Genomic DNA, 23,776 nt, shown 5'->3' with positions numbered 1-23,776 from the left:
AACAACCTGTGAAGTGGAACAAAGTTGATGTACTGCCTTAGCAAGAGATTCTCAGTTTATGATAAACAAGGTTGCTGTTATGTAAGAGCCTCTCAATAATTCTAAAAACTGATAACCTTTCCATGTCTTATTCTCTCCCACTTTACATACCATATAGTGCTGCCATACTTTCCTAATTAGTACCAAATTAATACTTCCAGTTTAAAATACTTTTGGCATCTGAATTTTGTTGAACAATTTGCTGTCCAGCGCTGGTACATGCATTTTGGGTAGTGCTGGTTTAATAGACCAACTCGAGGCCACTTCTCCAACTCTTCCTGACTTGCCCATCTCATTTGATGACAATTTCAACCTTCCAATTTCTGAGGCAAAATTTGGATTCAACCTTGAGTTCCCTTTTACACAGCCCCATGTCCAATCCACCAGGAGAGCTTGTGGGCTCTGCCCATTTTTAAAAAAGGTATGCTCAAGGATTAAAAAAAACAAGGAAAGGAAAAATGGGGGACCCATAGATTCAACAAAACAGGTTAAAGTAAGATAGAAACCAGTTTCAATGTATGGATCTTTTAAGTCTTCATATCAGCCAACTAGATACTTGATATTAGGAGTGATACTGGTTTTTGCTTTGTTTTGTTTTGTTTAAGAAATATGGATGAAATCGAGGATTTGATTAAAAATAGGTAGGCTTCTAGATGAAACAAAATTTTCTGAGTTGGTAATTGTTAAACTTGGATGATGAAGGTTCATTAAGGTTTTGAAATTTCCCATAATGTAGAAAGTTAAAAACTTGTGTATTTTACCTGAATTATTGCAGTAGTCTCTTCATTGGCAATCTTTCTTCCACCCCCTTTTCTGTTTTCTCAGTAGCAGCCAGGATGCTTTTTAAAATATGAGGCAGACCATTAGGATTCTGCCTCAAATCCTGCAACAGTTTTGGCTTTTTTTTTAAACCCTCACTTCCCTCTGAGCTTTCCTTCCCGAAGATGGGCATCTTTGTTTTGTGCACTTAGATATGTAATTACTAAAACAATGCCTCGCACATAAATATTTGCTGAATGAATGGTGCCCGTATTGCCATGGAGATTCAAATAATAGGGGGGTGTATTGACAAATTGAAAACAATTTGAGGGCTGAAGGAGAAATCTCAGAGTGGCAATATTAGAGAAGGGCAGAGGCAGTAAGTATATGGTGGGAGTAAACAAGATTTGAGAGTGAAGTGAATTGTTAAGCTGGATGTGATCATCACAAGATTAACTTCTGGAGATTGACTGGAGTAAGAAGTGGTTTTAGTAACAGTCTAGACAACCCCCTGGAAAGATGTTTTGTCTCCCATGTCCTCTGTCTAGTTATAGATAAGCACTTCTGTGCTATTTTTCCAACTTTTAAGTGTAGGTGTCCATATTTTATTAATAAAAAAGTATAAGTAACTTACTCAGTTATTACACAACCTGGGGGGAAGAGCAGAAGTTGGTGTTGGCACAGCAAAGTTCCAGTGCCAAATCTGTTCACATTTAATTTAAGAGTTTTTCAGTTGATCAAATTTAGTTGCATATAAAAAATCAGTGTAAAGCAGTTTATTTGGAATAAATTACATTGAAAGTCAAACATTTTAGTCACAATATTCTGGCATTTTCCAGAGGCTCTTTGAACATTTTCATGTTCAAAGACTTGCTAGTGAAATCATACTGAATATACAAAATGTAACAATATACTTCGGATTTTTTCTCCCAACACGTTGCCCATAGAAAAACTCAAAATCTAAGTATCTTTCTGCTACTTGTCAAGAGCTATCAGCAGTTTCTAATTGACCTTTTATGGTTTTAAAACAAGTTTAGAATAAACCCAAATATTTTAATAAAACGTGTCAGATTAAATATTTACCTAAGGGTTCTTGCATGATGATTTAAAAACCAGTAAAATAATCTGTCAGTGGCAGAAAGGAAGGAGTATTGTAAGGATTGGGTTAGGAACCATTTGGGGGAGTTAATGGCAAGGCAGCAAACTGGAGAAAAGGCATATGGCTTAAGCATTTACTGTAAAGGTAAGTAAAAATAGTGAAGGTCAGTGGACTTTTTGGATGTAAGGTCATGAAGTTGATGAGTTGCTTAGCTGACACTTCTGTAGAATATTCACTGGAGCTAGGGATCAGGTGACAAGGGGAAAAAAATCAGCCTAGTAATTTTTTAAATGACTTAATTTCACATAGTTAATAAAACAGAATTGACCAGTTACTGTAATTACGCATAACTTTCCTTCAACCCTTAAAAAAGTTTTAAGTTCCTTAAAGGGGGTGGACAGTGACCACCTACTGTGTGTACTGTGGATTTAAGCATTGACTAATCTAGAAAAAGAATGGATATAAATGTATCCATTCAAGATTCTCCCTCAATGTTTTGAATACACTGAACAAAAAGTGTATTTCAAGAAAGTCAAACTCAGTTCCGATTTAAAATTTTACTTAATCACAGACTAAAAGGAGCTATGTAAAATAAAACAATTTTAACTCAGACCATCTGCGTTCTGATTTGTATCCTGAGTCACAGTTTGTAGGTCCATGTATTCTGACTGCATTGAGAGGTCCCTGTCTGCGTGTGGAATAATCTGGTCGTTTGACTACTATTGAAAACTGATAAAATTTTACATCTTTTTAGGATGTTTAACTTTCTTAAATATGTTACATCATCTCAACAATTAGATGAGGAAGAAGTCAGTTTGTCTAAAGGGGAACTTTGTAATATGAGTTTGAGTAACTTGCTCATCTTCACACAATTGGGTCTAGCTCTCCTTAATCACAATCGTGATTGTTCCATAATACAAGTTATGGAAGTTACATGTTATTTTCTTAAAAATCAGAGAGAGAATAAAAGGGGAGTTCTCACAAAGTTGGATGTTTTATAAATGCTTGACAATTTTTTTTTTCTATTGAGAAAAACAAGATTAATGTTCTAGAGTCTAGGCTGTAACAGGCTATAGACAAGCACTATTCACCCTATTGTGTTTTTAGTTTCCATTTGAAAACAACCCTGACATAAGAGAAAGCACCTTGTTACAAGTGACAAACAGATTGTATCACTGACTATCCAATGTAAAGAAGAGTAGTAGATCTCAGCTGTGGAGCCTTAACATTTCACTTTTTAAAAATAATTTGCCATAAGTAGCTATAGGTATTTGTAGAAGAAAGCTAGAGAATGACCGAAAACCACTCGTTAATCTTCATGAAGCAATGTATCAGGCTGTCCTTACAGCTTCCTGTGTATGTAGGTGAAGTTTTTATCTTCAGATCCAAGAATTGAATTCATTGATGTCAATAACTAATAAGGGAAAATTTATTTGAACGACAGCAGAAACATCAGTTGCCATCACAGTTAACTGCGGTATTTCATGGTCTTTCTACAATACAAATATATCTTCTAAAAGATACCAGAAATAGGACCAGTTTATCTAAAAACTCTCTTGTGGCCTTTTTTTAATGGTATATGTTGGAAGTTTTTTGCTTTCCAAAATTTTCTTCTCTTTTGCTTATGAAAAATAGTAATTGATAAAAGTAGGACTAGGGTAAAAAAGAAGCAACAGCCAAAGAATATCAATGGTTTCTTCTGCATAAGAAATAAGCAGACCATGCACTCTGTGTTTCTTTGAGTCTGACTGCATCTAGGACTGTTGTTTTCAGAAGGGAAGCCTCTACTGCTGATCAGTTTGTTGTAAAACTGTGTTGAGGATTTAGCTTTGAAGTCAGAAGTGAAGAATCCAAATCTGGGTTTGGATTTTTCTTCGGTCAATTTGAATGCATAGTAGCCTTTGATTTTGACTTTGTCAATCAGGTATGCTGAAAAATATCAGAAATGAACATTATTTATCACAAATGCATTGTAAAATATCTTTGAATAAGAATTAAGTTTTCATTGAAAGAAGCTAAACTGATCATTAAAAAGTAATAGTAAAGGGCTTTTTAACATTTATTCTTTGATGACCCATATAAAGACGAAGATGAAAATAGGTATAATAAAAAATGTAAATTTAGAAAGAAACTTGAAGTAAAACTTTGATCCATAAATAATCAAAAAACACTTGGGGTTTCAAAAACAAATTCTTCAAAGCTGAAAAACGAAGGTAAAAGTGCCTGTCACTTTTCAGAGTTATAGCAGAAATATTGCGCCTATTTAGCCCAATTCTGAATCTCAAACGTGCCTTTCATGGTGCCCAGCAACCACAGTCTTCAATCTCACTCTCCTAGTGACAGTTTCATACCTTTTTTCCCTCAGACTTACAGCATCTCCTCTGTCATTCCTTTGAGGTGATGGCCTTGCTTCCTACTTCACTGAGAAAATTAAAGCACATGGAGAAGAACATCTGTCAACACAATCACATGTACTGGCATCTGCTTTCCCTCCTATGGATGATCATAGGAAAGGCTGACTCCTTCACTTATGCACTAAGTTTATTCTCTCCTCTTCTCAAGGACATTGCTCCATCAGTTCTTTCCTCTTTCTCATGTAACCATTTTCCCTCAATACTAGATCATTTCCATATAAACATGCTATAACATCTATCTTAAAAAAAAAAAACTATTAATTGCACACCCCCCTCTAGCTATTTTTTATGGCACCCTCCACTTTAGTCTTTTACTGATTTCTCCTCTCTCTGACTTCTGAATATTGAAGTGTTCCAGGCCTTAGTCCTCTTCTCTGTGCTTGCTCCCTTAGTGATCTCATCCAGCCTCATTGTTTTAAAACCATCCACTTGCTCTTTATTCCCACATTTGTACCTCTAGCCTAGGCCTCTTCTCTGAACCTAAGGCTCATATCCATTAGCCTACTTGACATCTCTAATTGGATTTCTAATAATATCTCAAACTAATAGACATCTAATACCAAACTTCATCTCAATCACCTGCCCCCAAACCTCCTTCTATGACTGTGTCCCCCAGCGTAGTAAATGCCCACTCCATTCTTTTTGTTGCCCAAAGCCAAAACCTGGGAATAATTGTTGACTCCTCTCTCACATCCCACATCCAGTCCTCTTGACGCTACCTTCAAAATACACAGAATCTAATACCCTGATCCAAGCCACCATTATGTCTTGCCTAGACTATTGAAGTCTCCCTGTTTCTCTTCTGCTCCTGTATAGTGTATTCACAAAAGAGCTGCCAGAGTGATTCTTTTAAAACACATCCTGTCACCCTTTTTTTTAAAACCTTCCAGTGCCCTCCTATCTCAATCAGTAAGAGCCACAGTTCTCACAATAGCCTACCAAGCCCTACTTGACCTCATCTTCTTTACTTTTCCCTCTTGCTTGCTCTGCTCCAGCCATTCTGGCCTCTTTCCTGATCCTCAAGCAGGCCAGGCATGCTCCCACCTTAGGGCTTTTGCATTTGCCGTTCCCTGGTCTAGAAGACTTCTCTCATAACTACACTGTTTGGTGTCTCATCTCCTCCAGAACTTTGAAGCCTTCTCTGACCAACCCTGGACACTCTTCCCTTACTGTTTTTCTCCACAGAACTTTTTACCATTTGACACATTTGTGTCTTATCTATTTGTTTACTTTTACTCTGTGAAAATATAAGCTCTATGAGGACAGTTATTTAACTTTGTTTACTGGTGATATAGTGACTAGAACAGTTTGCTGCTGTAATATTTTTTTTTTTTTTTTTTATAAATGACCAGCTAAAATTTTTGAATTGACTTTAAATTAGTTTGTGAATTAGCTAAAACAAAACTTAGATGCTCAATAAGTATTCATCAAATAAGAATAAATTTCTGGGGTCTTCTATGCTGTTTCAACAAATGTATCAAGAACATTTAAAAATAGTTAAGATTGTATAAAAATGATAATAGCCAGTGCTGGGAAGGTGTATGTGAGATAATTGCTCTTGTACACTGCTGTTTATACACTTGAACCAATAATTTCACATTGGGCAGTCCATCTTAAGGAGATAATCAGAAATGAAGACTGATTTATATACAAAGATACCTATTAGAGTATTATTTATGGTAGCAAAGAATTAGAAACAACCTAAACATCAAACTAGTGGCATGGTGTTAAGTACATGAAGATATGTCCAAATGATGATATATTAAGCAACCTTTAAAATAATAGTTACAAGGAATTCTTAATGACATGGAACACTTATTTGTAATGTGCTATTAAGGAAAAAAAAAGTTGGGTACAAGACGATATATTATGCAAGTGACCTCACTTGTATTAAAAAATACCCAGCAAGCACACTGGAGGTAATTAATCCAAAATACCAACAGTGCTGTTTGGGGGAGTAAGCATCCAGGTAATTTTTTCTGCTTTTTTAAAAAATACTTTTTTAGCATTGCCAAATTTTCCATAATGAACCAGTGTTAACTTTTATGATTAAAGAAAATTTTAAAAATCCAATAGAAAGCCCAGTTTTCAGACAAAATCCAATTGATAGGACTTGGAGTGCAGTAAATCTGACCTCACTAAGGAGTCTGTCTTCTCCCCTTGTTCTTTTGTCCATATTACCTAGAATCATACTTCACTGTATCTAAAATGGCGGTGAACCTCACCTTTCAAAGCCTCCTGAATATATTTCTCTAAATAGTATTTTCGGAGTTCATCATTTTCCAGAGACTGGTCATCGATGCCACTGGCCGTGATGTAGACATCCAGGTCTCCATAGTTCTTCTGGATCCACCGCAGCACCTTTCGCTCTCCCCAGGGCATCACGGCCAGGCGGGTGGGGGAGCTAAGGCAGGTGATGTCCTGCAGAAACTGGACATCCCTGTCAGAGTCGTAGCGGCTACTGTTCTGGGGCTCGTGCATCACAAACCTGGTGGTGAAGTGGTTCAGAGAGTAGAAGTCAGCTGTGCCCTTGACCAGCCTCTTTTCCTCCTCAGTGAAGTGGGGCAGAGTGGAGCTGGAGAGTCCTTGCCTGTTCTTAAAGGCAATGTACTCCCTCATGGCCAAGGGGTAGTCCCCAGTCTTGAAGATGGGTTCTGCAAACCAGGCAATCTCAAACTGGAGGAACCGCTCGGCCGCCTTCCAGTGTGAATCTGCGTAGGGGTTGGCAGGTTCTGCCCAGTCCGAGTGCAGGGACAGCGACAGAGACCCGTGCTGGGAAGGCCTGTACTGATGGTCATAAAGGTGCCAGACCAGGGCATGGGCGATCAGCAGGTTGTGGGCTGCCCTGTAGGTGTCGTTACTGGTCCGGTTGTAGATGTCACTCAACCGGTTGGGCTCGTTGATGGTGATCCAGAGTTTCACCAAGTCTCCCAGCTCCTGGAAGCACAGCCCGGCATAGTCCTGGAAAGCCTTGGCTGTTGATGTGTTCAGCCAACCCCCACTGTGCAGCAGAGGACTGGGGAGACCTAGATGGGCATGGGTCGGATAGTACAATGTGACCATTGAGGAGATGTTAAGCTTAAGCCCCTCACTGACCACACACCTGTAGTACCTCAGAGCTTGTCGATTAACCTTAGACAGGTTTCCTGTGGGAAGGACCGAGGGCCAGTCCAGAGCAAACCTGTAGTGGGTGACTTTCAGTCTTGCCAACATCTCAAGTTGTTTTTTGATACTGACAAAGTCTGTGCACTGAGCTTGCCGTGTTTTCAGCCTCACCCCTTCCACTCGGTGCAACAGTCTGTTGCCTGTGACATTCCACACATACAGATGAGGGTCACTGAACTGTGGGGAGGAAGCCACAGACTCCGGCTATGAAAAATAAGCACATTCAGATAAAGAATACCCTGGCAGATGTAGGTTCTTAGCATACACAGCCTGTTATTTTGCCTCTCACTGACAATAAAGAAAATAAATGATGCATATGTCCTTCGTAAGGACTTGTGTGTTCTGGCTGTTCTGCTAATGTCAGAGAAAAGGCCTTGTTGCATTATTCTCCCTTCCAGCCCTTGAAATCTCCCAGGGAGACCAGAAAACATAGGGAAGGAACCATACCCAGGACTTGGCTTGAAAAACAAGGTGTTTTCAGAAATCACTAAGAAACTTTTTCCAGTTCTTATCCTTAAAACCCGGATTATATACTGGGGTCTCAGTGATTCTGTTCAAATGCATCAGGAAATTGGCTTGGTACACTCAGGTGAAAGAAATCACCAAGGATGAATCTTCCAAACCCTGTCATATATTGAAGACAAAGTTAAAATTGCAATTGTAAAGAATTTAACTGAGGTCAGCACTTGGGATTAGGAGATTGGTTGACCCCAGGCATAGTTCTTAAGAGGTCAGTGGGATGGGGAAGGAATGACTCCTTGTCATTTGCTGAATGCAACTCTCTTCTCTAACTCCTTCCATTTGAAAAATCCAAAGATATCCACATTTGCTTCCAATATGCCCATTCCCCAGTGTGCCTGTGAGAACATAGCATTTATTCATCTGACAGAATACTGAACTCTTCTAACATGCAAGAACCAGGTCCTTATGTCCCCCAAAAAGATACATTCACTAGTTCTGTGAATGTGACTTTATTTAGAAGTATGGTCTTTGAAAATATGATTAGTTAAGATGAAACCAAACTGGAGTAGAGTGGGCCCTTAATCCAATATGATTTGTGTCCCTAAAAGAAGGGAAAATTTTGACACACAGAGACAGACACTGGGAAGATAGCCCTGAGAAGATGGAGGAGGCAGTTGGAGTGATACATGTACAAGTCAAGGAATGCCAAACACCAGAAGCTAGAAGAGGCATGGAAAGATTCTCCTTTATGGATTTAAGATGGAGCATGGCCCTGCCAACATTTAGATTTCGGATTAATAGTCTCAAGAAATTGTGAGATGATAAATTTTTGTTGTTTTAAGCCATCCAGTTTGTTACAGTAGCCCTGAAAATCTAAGGCTCTTGGGAAGTAAAATATTTTCAGAAACTCCCAAGGTTGACTCTTGGATCTTATGGTATTTCTTTTCCTGCCCCTCCACCAAAGAGAGGGCTCTGGCCTGGCCAGAACAACCAAAGATCTGGACTCCTGTCCCATTTCTGTCCCTTTGGGATGCTGGCTTGACAACTATATAGTGATGGAGCAGTTTCATTCACCTCACAAGTGTGCTGTGAGGACTCAGTGACTCTGGGAAAGTGCTCTCTCAGCTTTAATACACCCTACCAACATAAGGTTGTTATGACTCAGGTTTTGTTTTCTCTAGTGGCAATAATTGCCTGCTAGGCCTTAAGTCTAAACTAAAACAGAAAAGGGATTAAGAAACACATTTTCCAAATTTCAGATTAATAAGAGAAAGTAACAGTTCTGTACTTGTTTTAAAGACGTTTTTTCTTCCCATGACTGAATTTAAGTACACCAGAGGGGAAAAAAACCTTTGGTAAATATTTTCCCTCTAATTGTTTTCTCATGTGTCATCTTTCATAGTCTAATTAGAAAACCATATCACTACCCACTTGCCATCTGCCAACCAGTTATCTGGAACATTAGACTGAGAGAACATTGACCATGTGAGTATGAAGTTAAATTTGTATATAATAATTATTTGAGTAAAATCCTCCTAGCCTAGAGGCCAGTTTCAGTGTTTTCAAAGCTCAGTTATTGAAATCATGATATTGAAAGGATGTTTACAAAAGGCAATCTTGCCACTAGGCAAGGCAAGATCAAAATCAAATCAAAGTAAGTAATGGGGGAGGGGGGGGATAAGGGGAATGGGATATTTTGGGTGTTCTTTTTCATTTTTATTTTTATTTTCTTATTTTTAATTTTTTTGGATTAATAAAAATGTTGAAAAATTTATTGTGGTGACGAATGCACAACTGTATGATGATACCATGAACCACTGCTTGTATGCTTTGGATGATTATCTGGTGTGTGACTATATCTCAGTAAAATTCCATAAAAAATAAAAATAAAATTAATTGATTAATTAATTTTAAAAAAAGATTTAAAAAAAAAAATCAAAGTCTAACTTTTAAAAACCAAAGCATGTGTCTTAGGCAGAAGGTGGGTGTGATTAATCTGCTTAAGAGATCTCATTAAAGGTGATGCAACCTGATTCCAACCCTAGCTCCCAAGCTTGGTTTTAAATATTCCCCGCTAAAAAGATCCTGGGTTCTTTGGAGAAATGGCTTTCTCCATGTCTGGGATAGGAAGAGAATAAGATGATCCTGGGACATCTTGTCCCAGAAAATAAAGAAATGCTTAAAAAGGGAAATGTCAAAAAGACATGGGAGCATCTAGAAGGGACCCCACTGGCCCAATTTGAGACAATTCAAGCATCAAAAAGAATGATGAAATAATAACAGTAATGAATGATAACACACTGAATTAAAAAATAATCTATATCCACAGTGATATGATGCTCAGAAAAAAATTTTTAAGCAGCAGCAGTGGGGCAGGAGAAAATTTTACTTATGAAGAATACCAACTAATACATATAGAAGGAATAATCTAATTAGAATTCCCCATTTTACAATCTACAAAGTAAGAATTCAGTCAAAATTCATGAATAAATGTTAAAACCATTGGGTGAATTGTTCATGAACAGAATATATAGTCTCCATATCACCATCAGATTAGTTCTTAATTACAAATGGGATATGTAACTTTCAATTAAAAATCTGTCAAATGCCTCCTTAACCAAGAAACCTGGCTAAAAGCCACTTCGACCATCTAATGTTTCCAATAATGAAACAAATTGACATTATGTGCCTCCTGGTGTGATGCATTGGGAAATACACATCATCATCGATGTGTATTCTTTCCAAAAATGGTTAACTGAATCTAATAAAGAAACAATCAGACTAATCCACAATATGAGACACTTCTGCAATGTCAGTACCATAAAACTGGGGGGATTGCTCTTAAGAAAAGGAGGCTCCAGTGTGTGGCAACCATTCTGAATCCAAATATATTTTTTAAAAATCTATAAAGGATATGCTTGGAACATTTAGGAAAATGTTAATATGGGTTTTATGTTAGATGATATTGAATCAGTGCTAAGCTTCCTGGATATGATAATGATATTATAATGATATAAGAGGATGTCCTTGTTCTTAGGAGATACATGGTGAGGTATTTGGGAGTCATGTATAATGATGTCTGTGACTTACTTTCCAATGGTTCATAAAAGAGAAATAACACAAATGTGGCAACATGTTAACAATTGATCAATCTTGATGAACGGAATATGAGTTTTTATTGTGCTAGTTTGAAATTTTTCAAAACAGAAAGTTGGAGGAAAAAATGCTAAGAATCTAGGGGAAGGAGGCTCCATCACAACCATGATAGTGAAGTGAGAAGCTTCAGGGACCATGCCCCACAGAAGCTTTGACAACCAGCAGGAATTGGCAGAAATATCTTTCTTAAAGCTCCAGAAAACAGTTAAAGGACTGCAGTAGTAGGGCAATTGCCAAATCAAGATAAAGGCCATTTAAAAGCACTAGGATCTCATGATGCCCTGGCTGGCCCCTTCCCCATCCCTTACTGACTTGGTGCAGAGCTGACCATGCTCCTAGTGCAGATCCCTGGTCCCAGTTTCAGAGGGAGCAGAGTAACCCTCATGTACATATTGGGAGCATGTATGTCTCACCCAATCTGTTTGGTGGTGGCCTGAGAGACTTGCTGTGCCAGAATTTGTTCTGTATGTAGAAGGCAGCTTGCAGAGTTCTCTTACAGAATGCTGTGGGAAAACAGTAAATTTGTACTGCCTGGAACAAGGGATTGCTGGCAATAAGTGCAATGCTTGCCTGGGACGCTGAGGAAACTGTTTCTTAAGGAAGAGGGGACTTTCATATCTGCATAAATGGGACAATTCCTAGGGTCAAACAGCCATGCCCAAGACAAGACACATGGGCAGAAAGGACCAGGGAGGCCCCTACCCTTTGGCTGGAGCTATTCTTTAAACTCTTTGTATTGTTAAGCTCTGAAGGAGAGAACTACACAGGTCAATCTGCAAAGACTGGGAAATTTTTTTTTTTTTTTTCCTTTTTTTTTTTTTTTTTTTTTTTGTTAGTGGCATTTGAGTAAAGCTTTGTCATTACACTAACTTGATGCAACCTTAAGGAACAGTTGCCTCAGAGTCTAAATTCCACTGATAACATATTAAATATCAAATGCCCAAGTTTCAACAAAAGATTACAAAGCACACACAAAAAAGGAAGTAGCCGAGGTAGAGATGATTAAAGTATTAGAAACCATCAATAAAGAATATCAGACCTGGGACATTCCAGACAAAGACTTTAAATAAATGGCCCTAAACATGCTTAAATTGCTAAAAGAAAACACAGACAACAAACTAAAGGAAATCAGGAAAACAGATGAACACAAAGAATATCAATATAGAATGGAAATTATGATAAGGAGCTAAACATAACTGAAGACTACAATAACAGAAATTAAAAATCACTAGAGGGGTTGGTTCAACAGCAGATTTGAGTTGGCAGAAGAATCAGTGAACTTGAAGATAGGACAATTTGAAATCATCCAGTCAGAAGAGCAGAAAGAAGATAGAAGGAAGAAAAGTGAACAGAGCCTGAATAATCTGTGGGACACATCAGGCATACAAATATACGCATTGTGGAATCCCAAGAGGAGAAAGAGAGAAAGGAACAGAATATTTAAAGAAATAATGGCTGAAAACTTTCCAAATTTACACAAGACATGAACATACACATCAAGATGCCCAGTGAACTCCAAACAGGATAAACCCAGTAGACCCACACTGTGCAATGTTATAATCAAACTGTTAAATGCCAAAATAAAGAATTCTGAAAGCCACAAGAGAGAAGCAACATACAAGGGAAACTCAGTAAAATTAAGTGCCAATTTCTCATCAGAAACCATAGAGGCAAGAAAGCAGTGGGAAGACATATTTAAAGTGCCAAAAGCAAAAACCTGCCAACCAAGAATTCTATAGCTGGCAAAACTGTCTTTCAAAAATAAGGAAGGAAATAAGACATGTCCAGATAAAAGCCTAGGAATTTCGTCACCACCAGACCAGCCCTACAAGAAACACTATAGAAAGTTCAGCAGGTTGGAAGGAAAGGATATTAGACAATTGACTGAAGCCACACGAAGAAATAAAGATCTCTGGTAAAGATAATGACATGAGTAAATATAAATGTCAGTGTTATTTTATTTTTGTTTTGTAACTATTTGTTACTTCCTACAGTGTCTAAAACGCAAATGCGCGCACAAAACATAATGATAAATCAGTCATTTTGAACTCAAAATGTATAAATATGTAATTTGTGACAAGACTAACATGAAGGTATGGGGGCAGAGGGTTATAGGAGCATAGTGTGTATTATTGAAGTTAAATCGCTATCAAAGCAAACAAGATTGTTATAGATTTAGGATGTTATATTTAAGCCCCATGGTAACCACAAAGAAAATATCAGAGAATATGCTAACTTACAGAGACAGAAAGTAGAGTACAGGTTACCAGTGGTGGGGGCAGAGGCAAGGGGAGCTAATGCAAAATGAATGTAGGGTGTCTGTCTGGGGTGAAGGGAAAAGTTGTAGTAATGCATGGTGGGGAGGGTACTGCAAGATTGCAAATGTGATTAATCCTACTGAATAGTATACCTGGGAGGGGGCAGGATGGGAAGATTTATGTTGTATATATTTTTACACAATTAAAAAAAAAAGAAAGAGAACTAAAGAGATAATGAAAATTAAAAACAATGCATAACCCTGGATGGACTCTAACAAGGGAGGAGAAAAGGCTCAAAAGGACATTATTGGGACAGAAGAAAAAATTGGAATATGGTGTGTAAGCTTTATTTCAATGTTTAATTTCTTGAACTTAAGAGATAACTGCACTTAAGATGATTACATAAGCAAATATCCTTATTTGTAGAAATATATATGGAAGTATTATGTGTTCAAGGAGTATGATGTCTGCAACCTGCTCTCAAATGGTCAGAAGATAGATGGACAGACAGGTAGATAGATGGATAGATAGAAAGAAAGATAGAATGATACAGCAGAGATGGCAAAACATTAAAATCAGTGGAGCTGGGATGGTGGGGGTATGTTGGAGTTCTCTGTATGGATTTTATATTATTTTTGCAACATTCCTGTAAGTTTGAATTATTTCAAAAATAAAAGTTAAAAGAAAAGAAAGCTAGGGGGAAATAAAATACGATCATGAGTGGGTATGTATAGTAATATTTTTAAAGTGTTACTTTAATTTTCTCAGTCTCCCAGTAGAGGTCATTTAGTTTCTTTTTGCTTTTGCAGCATCTATTCATATGTTCTCTGGTGGATTTTTTTTTTTCCAAAAAGCACCCTGATTTTTCTTGGAAAATCATTCATCCATATTCTCAGTCCAAGTGGTTCAGGAGAAGCTGTCTTCCTGCTGGACTGCAGGGGTGAGCATGAGACTCAGATCTGATTGCTCACAGAACCTCTTTCCACTTGGAAAGTTCTTGCTCCTGGGAATAGGAGTGGGGTCTCAGAAGGAGGGTGGACATTTACAGCGTCAGTCACTGGGGATCAGTGGGTCCTCAGATGAAGCAAGAATTTGCAGGTGGGGTCATATATAGTAGAAGAGGGAACTCTTGTCTTTCCCAGGGTCTTTCTTTTTGGAAAATTTGAAAAATAAAAAGCACACTTGAAGTGGTAGGGAAAAGACAGGCTGCCTCTGACAGTCTGAAGGCAGAAATAGGAATGAGCAAGTAGGGGGCTCCATAAGGCACACAACTGAAGATGAGTTGCTGTTATGTTACCATCTATATCTTTTCCCCTTTTATCATCCCTGAGCCTTTACTAAAGACTTGTTTAAATATGGACAGAGTTTGTGATCCATAGCCTGTGAACTTTGCTCACTCATGGTTTGGGCCCTTTTGTCTGGTCCCCTCCCTAGTCCATCTACAGATTGTTGCCTGTCCATGTGCTTCTAGAATACAGTCAGTAGTGTGGTATTGTCAATTCTTAGAACACAGAAGTCAGGAAACAGATCTGGGTAACCTGGGCAAGGTATGTAACTTCTTAAACCTATTTCCTTGCCTGTAAAATGGAACTTTGAAGGTTAAGTGAGAGAATGCACATGCATACAGCAGTTAAGTACTTGGCACATAGAAAAGGCTCGAAAGGTAGTTACTATTTGTGCTGATTTGAATGTATTATGTCCCCCAGAAAAAGCCATATTCTCTGATGCAATCTTGTGGGGCAGACATATTAGTGGGGATTAAGTTGGAATGTTTGGATTAGGTTGTTTGCATGGAAATATGCCCCACTCAACTGTAGGTGATAACTCTGATGAGACATTTCCATGGAGGCGTGGCCCCACCCATTCAGGGTGGGCCTTGATCAGTGGAGCCATATAAATGAGCTGACAAACAGAAGGAACTCAGTGCAGCTGTGAGTGACATTTTGAAGAGGAGCTACAGCCAAGAGGGACTCTTTGAAGAAAGCACAGGAACTGCAGATGAGAGACAGTTTGAAGACAGCCATTGAAAGCAGACTCTTGCTCCAGAGAAGCTGAGAGAGGACAAATACCCCAAGTGCAACTAAAAGTGACATTTTTGAGGAACTGCAGCCTAGAGAGGAACGTCCTGGGAGAAAGCCATTTTGAAACCAGAACTTTGGAGCAGACACCAGCCACATGCCTTCCCAGCTAACAGAGGTTTCCCTGACACCATTGACCATCCTCCAGTGAAAGTACCCTATTGCTGATGTGTTACCTTGGACACTTTATGGCCTTAAGACTGTAACTATGTAACCAAATAAACCCCCTTTTATAAAAGCCAACCCATCTCTGGTGTTTTGCATTCTTGCAGCATTAGCAAACTAGAACACTATTATTCTGGAAAGAGCACTGTGAGTCTGGAGGCTTGAGGGCTGCCTGCTACAGTTCTGCCACCACTTTTGTTACCTTGGGCAAGTCCCATGAACCTTGGTTATTAATTGATGGGTCTCATTTCCCTCACCTGTCATGAAGGATTTGGAATAGAAGGTCTTTAAGATCTCATCTGGCTTTAAAAGTTGAACTCATTCATTCACTGTGTATTGAATACCTGCCATGTGCCCAGCACTGCTCTAGGGAGGCCAAGAGCAGGCAACAAAGCCTCAAACGTCTCTGCACTCATGTGGCCTGCATTCAAGTAGGGGGTAGTAAGAAAAATGAGTAAAACACATAGCATGTTATATGGTGATGAGTGCTACATAGAAAAATAAAGCAGAAAGGGGGATGAGATATGATAGGGCTAAGGTTATGATTTTTTTTTTTTTTTTTTTTTTTTGAAGTGGAGGGAAGGTTTACAGAGATGGTGACATTTCAGTAAACATCTGAAGAAGGTGAGGGATGAGACATTCATGGAGGTCCCACTGGGACACAAATCCAGAACACAGAGCCCTCATAAGGAAAATTACCCAAATCTATTAAATAACAGGAACAGCTTAAAGAGTCACTAATAATTTTCTCTTGTCAATAGAGAAAAATCCATGAAAAAACTTTTTCCTATAATTTTGACACTACCAACAAATGCCTCACACAGAAGTGACTGCAAGTTCCCCCTAGAATGTGTACTCCTTGAAGGCACCTCTCTTTACCTCCATCACTAAACTTGAGTGTTGGCACATAAAAGGCCCTCAGTAAGTGTTAATTCCCCTATTCCTCTTCCCTCCTCTTTCCCCAACTCCCCTTCATAACCACCAAATGATCATAGTATTTGACATTGCCTGACAGCTATTTCTTGGCTGCCATTGAGTACATAAAATAAAAATACTGTGTACAATTAGTCCTAGTTTATAGTTAATTTTTAAATAGCCACTTACCTTTAGAACAGATTCCGTGATACCCCAGGAGAAGTCGCAGGGAAACTGACCCTGCACATCTGGTATGGACTCTTTCAAAATGAAACCATTTTCTTGAATAATCTGTTTATAGTAATATGCCGAAGACTTGGGTTTTCGTTCTTTGTGTTTACTATTAAAATCCACATAAAATAATCCGCGGCGGATGGTGTAAGCATCCTGCCATTCAAAGCCATCCAGAAGAGACCAGGCAGTGTAACCAAACACTGGTACTTCATCAAACCTTATTGCTGCACAGAGAAAAGAAAGCAGAGGTGATCAGGGGCCTAAGCACTTGGGCTCATGTTTATGACTTCCCTAACAACATTCCAGGAGACAGCATATTATGAACCCAGCCTTTTTCCTAATATTCAGGTTCATTGTGTTAAATGGAAAATTCAGATTCATATCTGAAGAGCAACAGAATGGTACCCTCCAAAAAGTGAGTGATGCAATTAAATAATTAAATTAAAATTATTCTCGAGACTTAGTATGCAAATCTGTGCCAGGGGTTGTGGTAATTTCAGGAACCCTTTGGGACTAATGCAGTTGTCTCCTCATGACCAAGACTCATTTTCAATGTGGGTTGGTTCCCGTTTGTGGACAAACTATCCATCCTATTAACCCATCCTTCAGGGATGAAAAAATCAGCTTTTAGACTTAAGGGAATATAATAATAAGGGAAAAGAAACAAAGTGTTGTAAGAAAACGAGCACTGGGCTGAGGGGCAGGAAGATGCTCTGCCCTAGAGGGTGCTGTTGGGTATGGCTCTGTTCCATGTTGCTGCCCCAATGTGCGAGACGGAGCAGGTTCTGACTCTCCCTGAGAAGCTTCCCCGATGACCCTCCCCTGCAGAACCTGGATTTTCCTCCAAGCTAGTGATTTGTAAAGAGAACTGTAGAGTTCTAGAAAGTATCATTTATATTTGAGAGAGGTGAAACCCAACACTGCAGGGGACAGAACCGTAACTTGAGCTGAACTTCTATTCCATTATTTCAGTCAGCCATCTGTAGATTTCACCACTTGAGAGACAGAAAAGGAATTCAGGGATAAGCAGGAGTCAGAAGAAATATTGCATATTCATGAGCAATAGAAATCACTCAGCTTTGCCATTCATAGCTCATTCTTTGTCTTCACACGTCATCCAATCATATGAGAGTAAAAGGATCACAATTTCAAGAAATGTTTAGAAAGTTAGAAATCAGAAAACTTAAAAACATTGCTTTTAGCGTTATGTTCTTTTTAAAAGGATGAAACAGCATCATCTTGCCAATTAAGGATGTATCTGCAGTCTAAAATTATTAAGTTCTCAAACTTTTATTCAAAAAGAACATAGGAGTAACGTTAAGAAATTGGGTCAACATTGGACAATACAAATGCCCAACATCATTATATATATTCAAAGGTGACTTTAAATATTCTGTAGTATACATAGTCACAATTTTAAAAATTGTGCTAATGTGCAACCAACCTTGAAGAACCTGGTTGAGGAAATTCTTCATCATGTAGATAGCTGTGGTATCTTCTGTTTTCACATGACTGTCGGTGAACCAGCCATTCTCAGCAATCAAAATTCGGGAATTGCCATATTCCAGTTTAATCCAGTTTAGCACTTCTCTTAAATTGAGTGACACATTTTGTCCCATTTTAGTCATAGTGTTTAGTGGCTTGAAATTATTGGGTCCAAAGGAAAAGGCAAAGAAGTCGGCTGTGCCCCTCACCTCATTCTTCTCTGCTTCAGAGAAAAGGGGTAGAATGGAGAGCAACTTCTTTTTCATTACCTCCGGATAGTCACCATCCCCGTGGATAGGTGTGGCAAACCATCCCAGCACAGAAATCATGGATTGTTGGCACTTGAGTATATCCATTGTATTTTCTGATCTGTTTGGTTCAATCCAATGGGATCCCAGCGTAATCGATAACCAACCCTTCTGATGTGGGCGGAAGTTTATGTTGTAGTTATGCCAAACTTTCGAATGAGCCTGATAAGAAGAGAATATTATTAATCTTTATCATCCTTTCTCACAAGGGTGGTAACTTGGCTGGTGGAAGGATTCTTCATGGACAAGCAGCCAAGGAGCTTTAATAACCTCAAGATCTGCTCTTTGTCCACTTCCCCTGTGCTTCTATCCTGATGTTTCTCTTATGGGATCATTAAGGGGCAGGGAGAGAGCCCTAGTGCAGGCTCCACCTTACTTCTCTGCCTGGCTCCCTTCCCAGGTCCTCTTGGGGCTAGGTGCTGGGAGGTCAGGTGCTATGTGTATCATGGGGTTTCTTCCTCTACATAAGAAAGAGCAGCGATCTTTTACTGTTCTACATAATCTCCCTTTATCCTAATGTAGAAGTCCAGGGAAACACAGGCTCTAGATCCTGTAAATGGCTAACAGTAGAGCCCATCTCCTAGGGTTGTTGTGAGAATTTGAGTTAATATATGTAAAGAGCTTTGTAACAATGTCCAGTACAGAAGAAGCTCTATATAAGCCTTAGCTGCTATTATTATTATTATTACTATTATTATTATTACAAAAGGGCATTGGGCACTGCACAAAACAGAAAATCACTGGAAGGAATGTGGGCTCTGGAGTCAGCTCACCGGGGTTTGAAATTCAGGTACTTACTGTGTGGCCTTGTGCAAGTCATTTAACCTTTCTGAAATATCTTAATTTCTTCAGCTGTAAAATGAGGTAACTACTAACAACAATAGTAATGCCCCTTATAAGGTTGTGGTCAGATTTAGAGTATATATATATATATATATAAAATGAAACGTAGCACAATAGAATCTGTCACATAGGAGGTGCTGCCTAAAACTGTTATTATCGTTGGCCCTCCTGAACTTTACCTTTCCAGCTGAGCTCTCTTAAGACAAAGCCTCGTGATTGGTATCTGGTGGATTTAGCAGGTACTTACTGAACACTTATCCACACCTGGCAGGCTCTGATTGAAGGAAATATATGGCACAAGAACTTGCCCTTAGGAGCCAATAATCTTATTGGGAAAATAAGACTGAAGTGTGTGAAAGAGAAACAAAAAAATGCATAAAATAAGACATTAAATGGAAAAAAAAGTAAAAGCCAGAAGGCATGGTTCAGCCAAGAGTCATGAGCTAAAACAGAAGGAGGAACAAATGTTAAGGACTCTAGGCCAGTTTTAAATACCCAGGACCACTTCTCTTGGTATTGGCAGGATCATCCTTCTTCTGTGTCACAGTCACCTCTCCTCCCGTCAGCATTTGACTTCCCCTCATTCTTGACTTCTCTTCCTAGATCTCCCAACTTCTCCATCTAGGTGTTTATAAAACAAGCTCACAACCACCTGTTATTTTTAACCCACAGAATCTGTTTACAGTTTTGTTTCTTAGCTTTCCTTTTGCTCTCTATAGATGTTACATTAGGTTGAGCCATCTGAAATTGCCTTTTTTTAGGTCAAAAGGCAATTTTATGTGATTCAAAGCTAATAGAGCCTGTGAACACCGAAAATGTTCTGTAAATCCTGTTAGGGTTGGGAAAGGAAGGCATTAATGCAAGGGGTGAGCATTCCAAACTGATACCTCTCTGTTTTCATGCAAGAAAAGCTAATTTAAATCATTCCCTGAAAGATTTTCTGGAGGACTTCAGATGCCTTAATGTACTACCACTACCTACCTCCCCTTGCTCGATTTTTAACTAGAAGATCCTGGAACCACTTAGCATCCAAATAGTCACAAAGATCCCTAAGAATGCCTTCCTCTCAGAGAAGTGTTCAGGCTGTAGCCTTCTCCCTTTTTTCCAATCCCTTGTTCCAACTTTCCAGAAATTACGGCTTCTGGAAAGAATCCCAGGGGACCCTGGAGCCAACCTTGCCTTAGGTGGTCTCTGCATCCTTTTCTAGACCCTTCTGGGTTTGGAATCCCAACTGAATGTCTTGAGAACTGCTTTTTTCCTGATTCTATGAAACAGAAGTAATCATGCATTACTAGAATTCAATGGGAGCATTCTTTGCTTCATTCTAATCAATCACTTAAATCCCTTGAAAGCCTCAGTGCTTTTATTCATAAAAGCCATAGTGAACAGTGTGTCTCTTTCAGGGTTGTCTTGTCCCTCTGATGTAAAGTATAAAGCACTTAACACATGTAAGATCCAGAGCCATAAACTGATGGAATCAGTATAAATTTATTAACCCAGTCCTAATAGGAAGAAAAAGTGGGAGAAGTTTCTTCAAAACCTATGTTCTGTTGGATGTTTCAGTGATTATGTATATGAAAGATGATCCAAGTTGCAATAAAATCTTGGTTACATCAGCATTTTAATGAGAAATAGTACAGCTTTGAAGACAATGAGCAGACATGTACCTTTGTAACACCTTTTCCAAGTGTCTTCTGGACATACATGTATATGTGCTGTCACACCCCAAGGTGACCTTCGTGATCCACAGTGTCTCTTTCACCTTTGCTGATATTTGCATAGGCTATCAAGGTGTCTAGGGTTATCTTTACTCTGGGCTGAAGACTGCCTCTCCATCCTCATGTAGAGAATGTGGGGGAGGTCCTCTGTGTAGTACTTAATGGTTATAACTTGATCCTATTTACCAAGGAACAAGGTAAAAAGTATTGCTCAGAGTTAATGAGTTTGATATAAATCTTGATGAAACAGGGGTATTTATGCATGGCCTTTAGTCTGCAGCTCATGAAGAAGGTCCGTTGGGTAAACTAAAATGGAATTGGTAGGGGAGTGCAACCCTGGGCCCTGAAACCTTGCACAACAGCCACTCTACCATTTTCCAAGGTTATCATCTGTCTTGTACAAGGCCATCCACCTTTGGAATGATTGATTAAAGGGAGTTTCAACCTTTGTTCTTTAGATACAGTAGCTTAAAGGGAAAGTCAGCGGGCTTTTCTTTTTGAGCCAATTATCAGGTCTATGTCACAGAGAGACAGTCAGGAGCTGAAATCTCCTGCTCCCTCCTCTAGTCTAATGTGGCAGCTCCCTTTGATGCCCCTGGAAGTTCAGTCTCTGATAAGTTCTGTGGATGATAGGAAGCAAGTAGGATAGCTGGAGCAACTTTTGAAACAAAGACGAAGAAAGGATTAGAGGTCATAAAGACATGGCAGAATACTGGGGAAAGGAAGGGGGAGATGGAAGGGATGGGTTGAAGAAGATGAACAAATGCGAAGCACCATACATGTCTGTTTTAATGAACCTCCTGGCATTTGTCGAAAGTTAAGTTTCCAAATTCTTGCATGCTTTTAGTCAGATTTTGGCTGAGATATCGTCATGTGAACTGTAACAATTTGCTTATTGTAAGCTATTTAATAAAATATTACATAAAAACTGTTAAAATTTGTTTAAAAGATCCACAACCATAACAAACTGTTCTCATATTTCTGTGTTCTCTTCCAGCCTTTACCAATATATTTCCTAACTAAAATCACTTTAAACATTTTCTATATTATTTCTGCCTTCAAAATTGTCTAATTTAATAGTATAAGAATTCATCAAGTGGATGAAATATGATTTACTTAACCATCCCTCTCTTTTGAAAGAAATTAGCTTGATTTTCTTCTTTTTTTACTTGTCATAAATAATGTTGCAATAAATAACTCAGGGCATATAGCTTTTAATTTTTAAAAACTATTTCCTTTTGTTAATCCTAGGAATGGGCTACCTATTTTTTTTTAATCATTTTAAATATTTCAAAATTGCTTTCCAAAATGTAACAAAGTTAACATTTAGCATAGTTGGTTTTCCACCTAGGAATATGTGGTAACAAAACAAAACATATAAAAAACACTCATTTAAGTATAGACTGCATTTCCCAGGTATGGATGTAATGAATACAAGCAGGACCTAAATCTAATGACATGATAGATTTACATCCTGCTTACTGCCCTTCAAACTTTCTCTTGAGGCAAGAATTATGATTGGTTCCTAGAAACAGCTCAAACCAGGTTCAATTTGCTGGGTACACAACATTTACATAGGATTTCTGAGATTTCCTGCTTCAAATTCATTTCTGCACATTTTGTCCATCTGTGTGAGTGCCCTTTGGCTATCTACTCTAATAAATAAATTACCGATTAATTTTTGTGAAACATGGATAACTCTATTCGTGGATAAACGGCCATCATGAATGATGTAAAAATGCTATTAACCTACCTGGTACTATGGGGGAAAGGACCCTGCTTTTGAAAGCAGGACACCCAGGCACTACAATGGCCCCCTACTAATTAGCATTATGATCTTGGACAAATTATTTCCCTTCCAGCAGTCTGGCTTCCCTCCTCCATTATGCTGAGATAAAAACAAACACCCTAGAAAGTTGCTGTGAAGATCAAATAAGGTTTGTTAAGTGAAGACCCTATGAAAACAAAATGTAAATTGGAAGTACTTCAAAAGAGCAAGCTGAAAATAACTTACTGTGGAACATTATGGTAGGAAGTCGGCCTGGCATAAAGAGTTTCCACAGATAGCTCACCCTTACCTCACCGAGTTTCATGGCCCGACACCTTTGTCCTCATTTGTTTTTGCAGGTGATTGAGTTTTACTCATTGTCTTTTTGGACTGGGATTAATTTTTTTGATTCATTTTTTCATCTAATTAGCAATTTCTTATATTAGTATCATTTTATACTACTTACAATTGCTTACTCTTCTGGACTATTTAACATTTGTTCCTTCCTTCTGTATTCCACAAATATTTATTGGATGCTTATGGTATGCAAATTTTACTGTTCATTGCTAAAAATTTATGTGACTATAATTTCCTTAAAATATACCATGTGACTGTTATTTCTTTGAATTTTTTGATGACCTCAAAACTTTCTTGAAAACAATATCTTATTCTCATTCTTGGGAGAGAATTTAAATATCAATGAAAGTTACCATCTTCCATAAAGAAAATGTTTACCCATCCTATTTTTAATGGTTCAAATTCATGGTTTCTATGATTGGAATAACTCGGTAAAGGTCATGTTAAAATTCATTTTATTGACTTTCCCTCCTATTTTCTTTTCATTCATTATATCGTCAGATTATTTTAACCAATTGTTCTCAGTTTGTATAGATTCAGGACTCCCCCCTAG

General features: G+C 38.4%; 1 protein-coding gene across 1 annotated transcript in view; it reads right to left on the bottom strand.

Annotated features, from left to right (window-relative positions):
* Window positions 1–1,622: 1,622 nt before the first annotated feature.
* The window catches only part of KLB (klotho beta), a 34,290-nt gene continuing 12,136 nt past the window's right edge, over window positions 1,623–23,776 (bottom strand). Inside the window, exons 2-5 of the mRNA XM_037829611.1 lie at window positions 18,189–18,699; window positions 16,700–16,968; window positions 6,537–7,680; window positions 1,623–3,826 (exon numbers count right to left, since the gene is read on the bottom strand). Coding sequence (XP_037685539.1) covers window positions 3,438–3,826; window positions 6,537–7,680; window positions 16,700–16,968; window positions 18,189–18,699 — 2,313 coding nt within the window. The 3' untranslated portion in view covers window positions 1,623–3,437. The remainder of the gene's footprint in view (window positions 3,827–6,536; window positions 7,681–16,699; window positions 16,969–18,188; window positions 18,700–23,776) is intronic.

Source organism: Choloepus didactylus, chromosome 3, assembly GCF_015220235.1.
Source record: "Choloepus didactylus isolate mChoDid1 chromosome 3, mChoDid1.pri, whole genome shotgun sequence".
Lineage (NCBI taxonomy): Eukaryota > Metazoa > Chordata > Mammalia > Pilosa > Megalonychidae > Choloepus > Choloepus didactylus.
The sequence above is the reverse complement of the archived record's forward strand: the minus strand, read 5'-3'. Positions and strand labels throughout refer to the sequence as shown.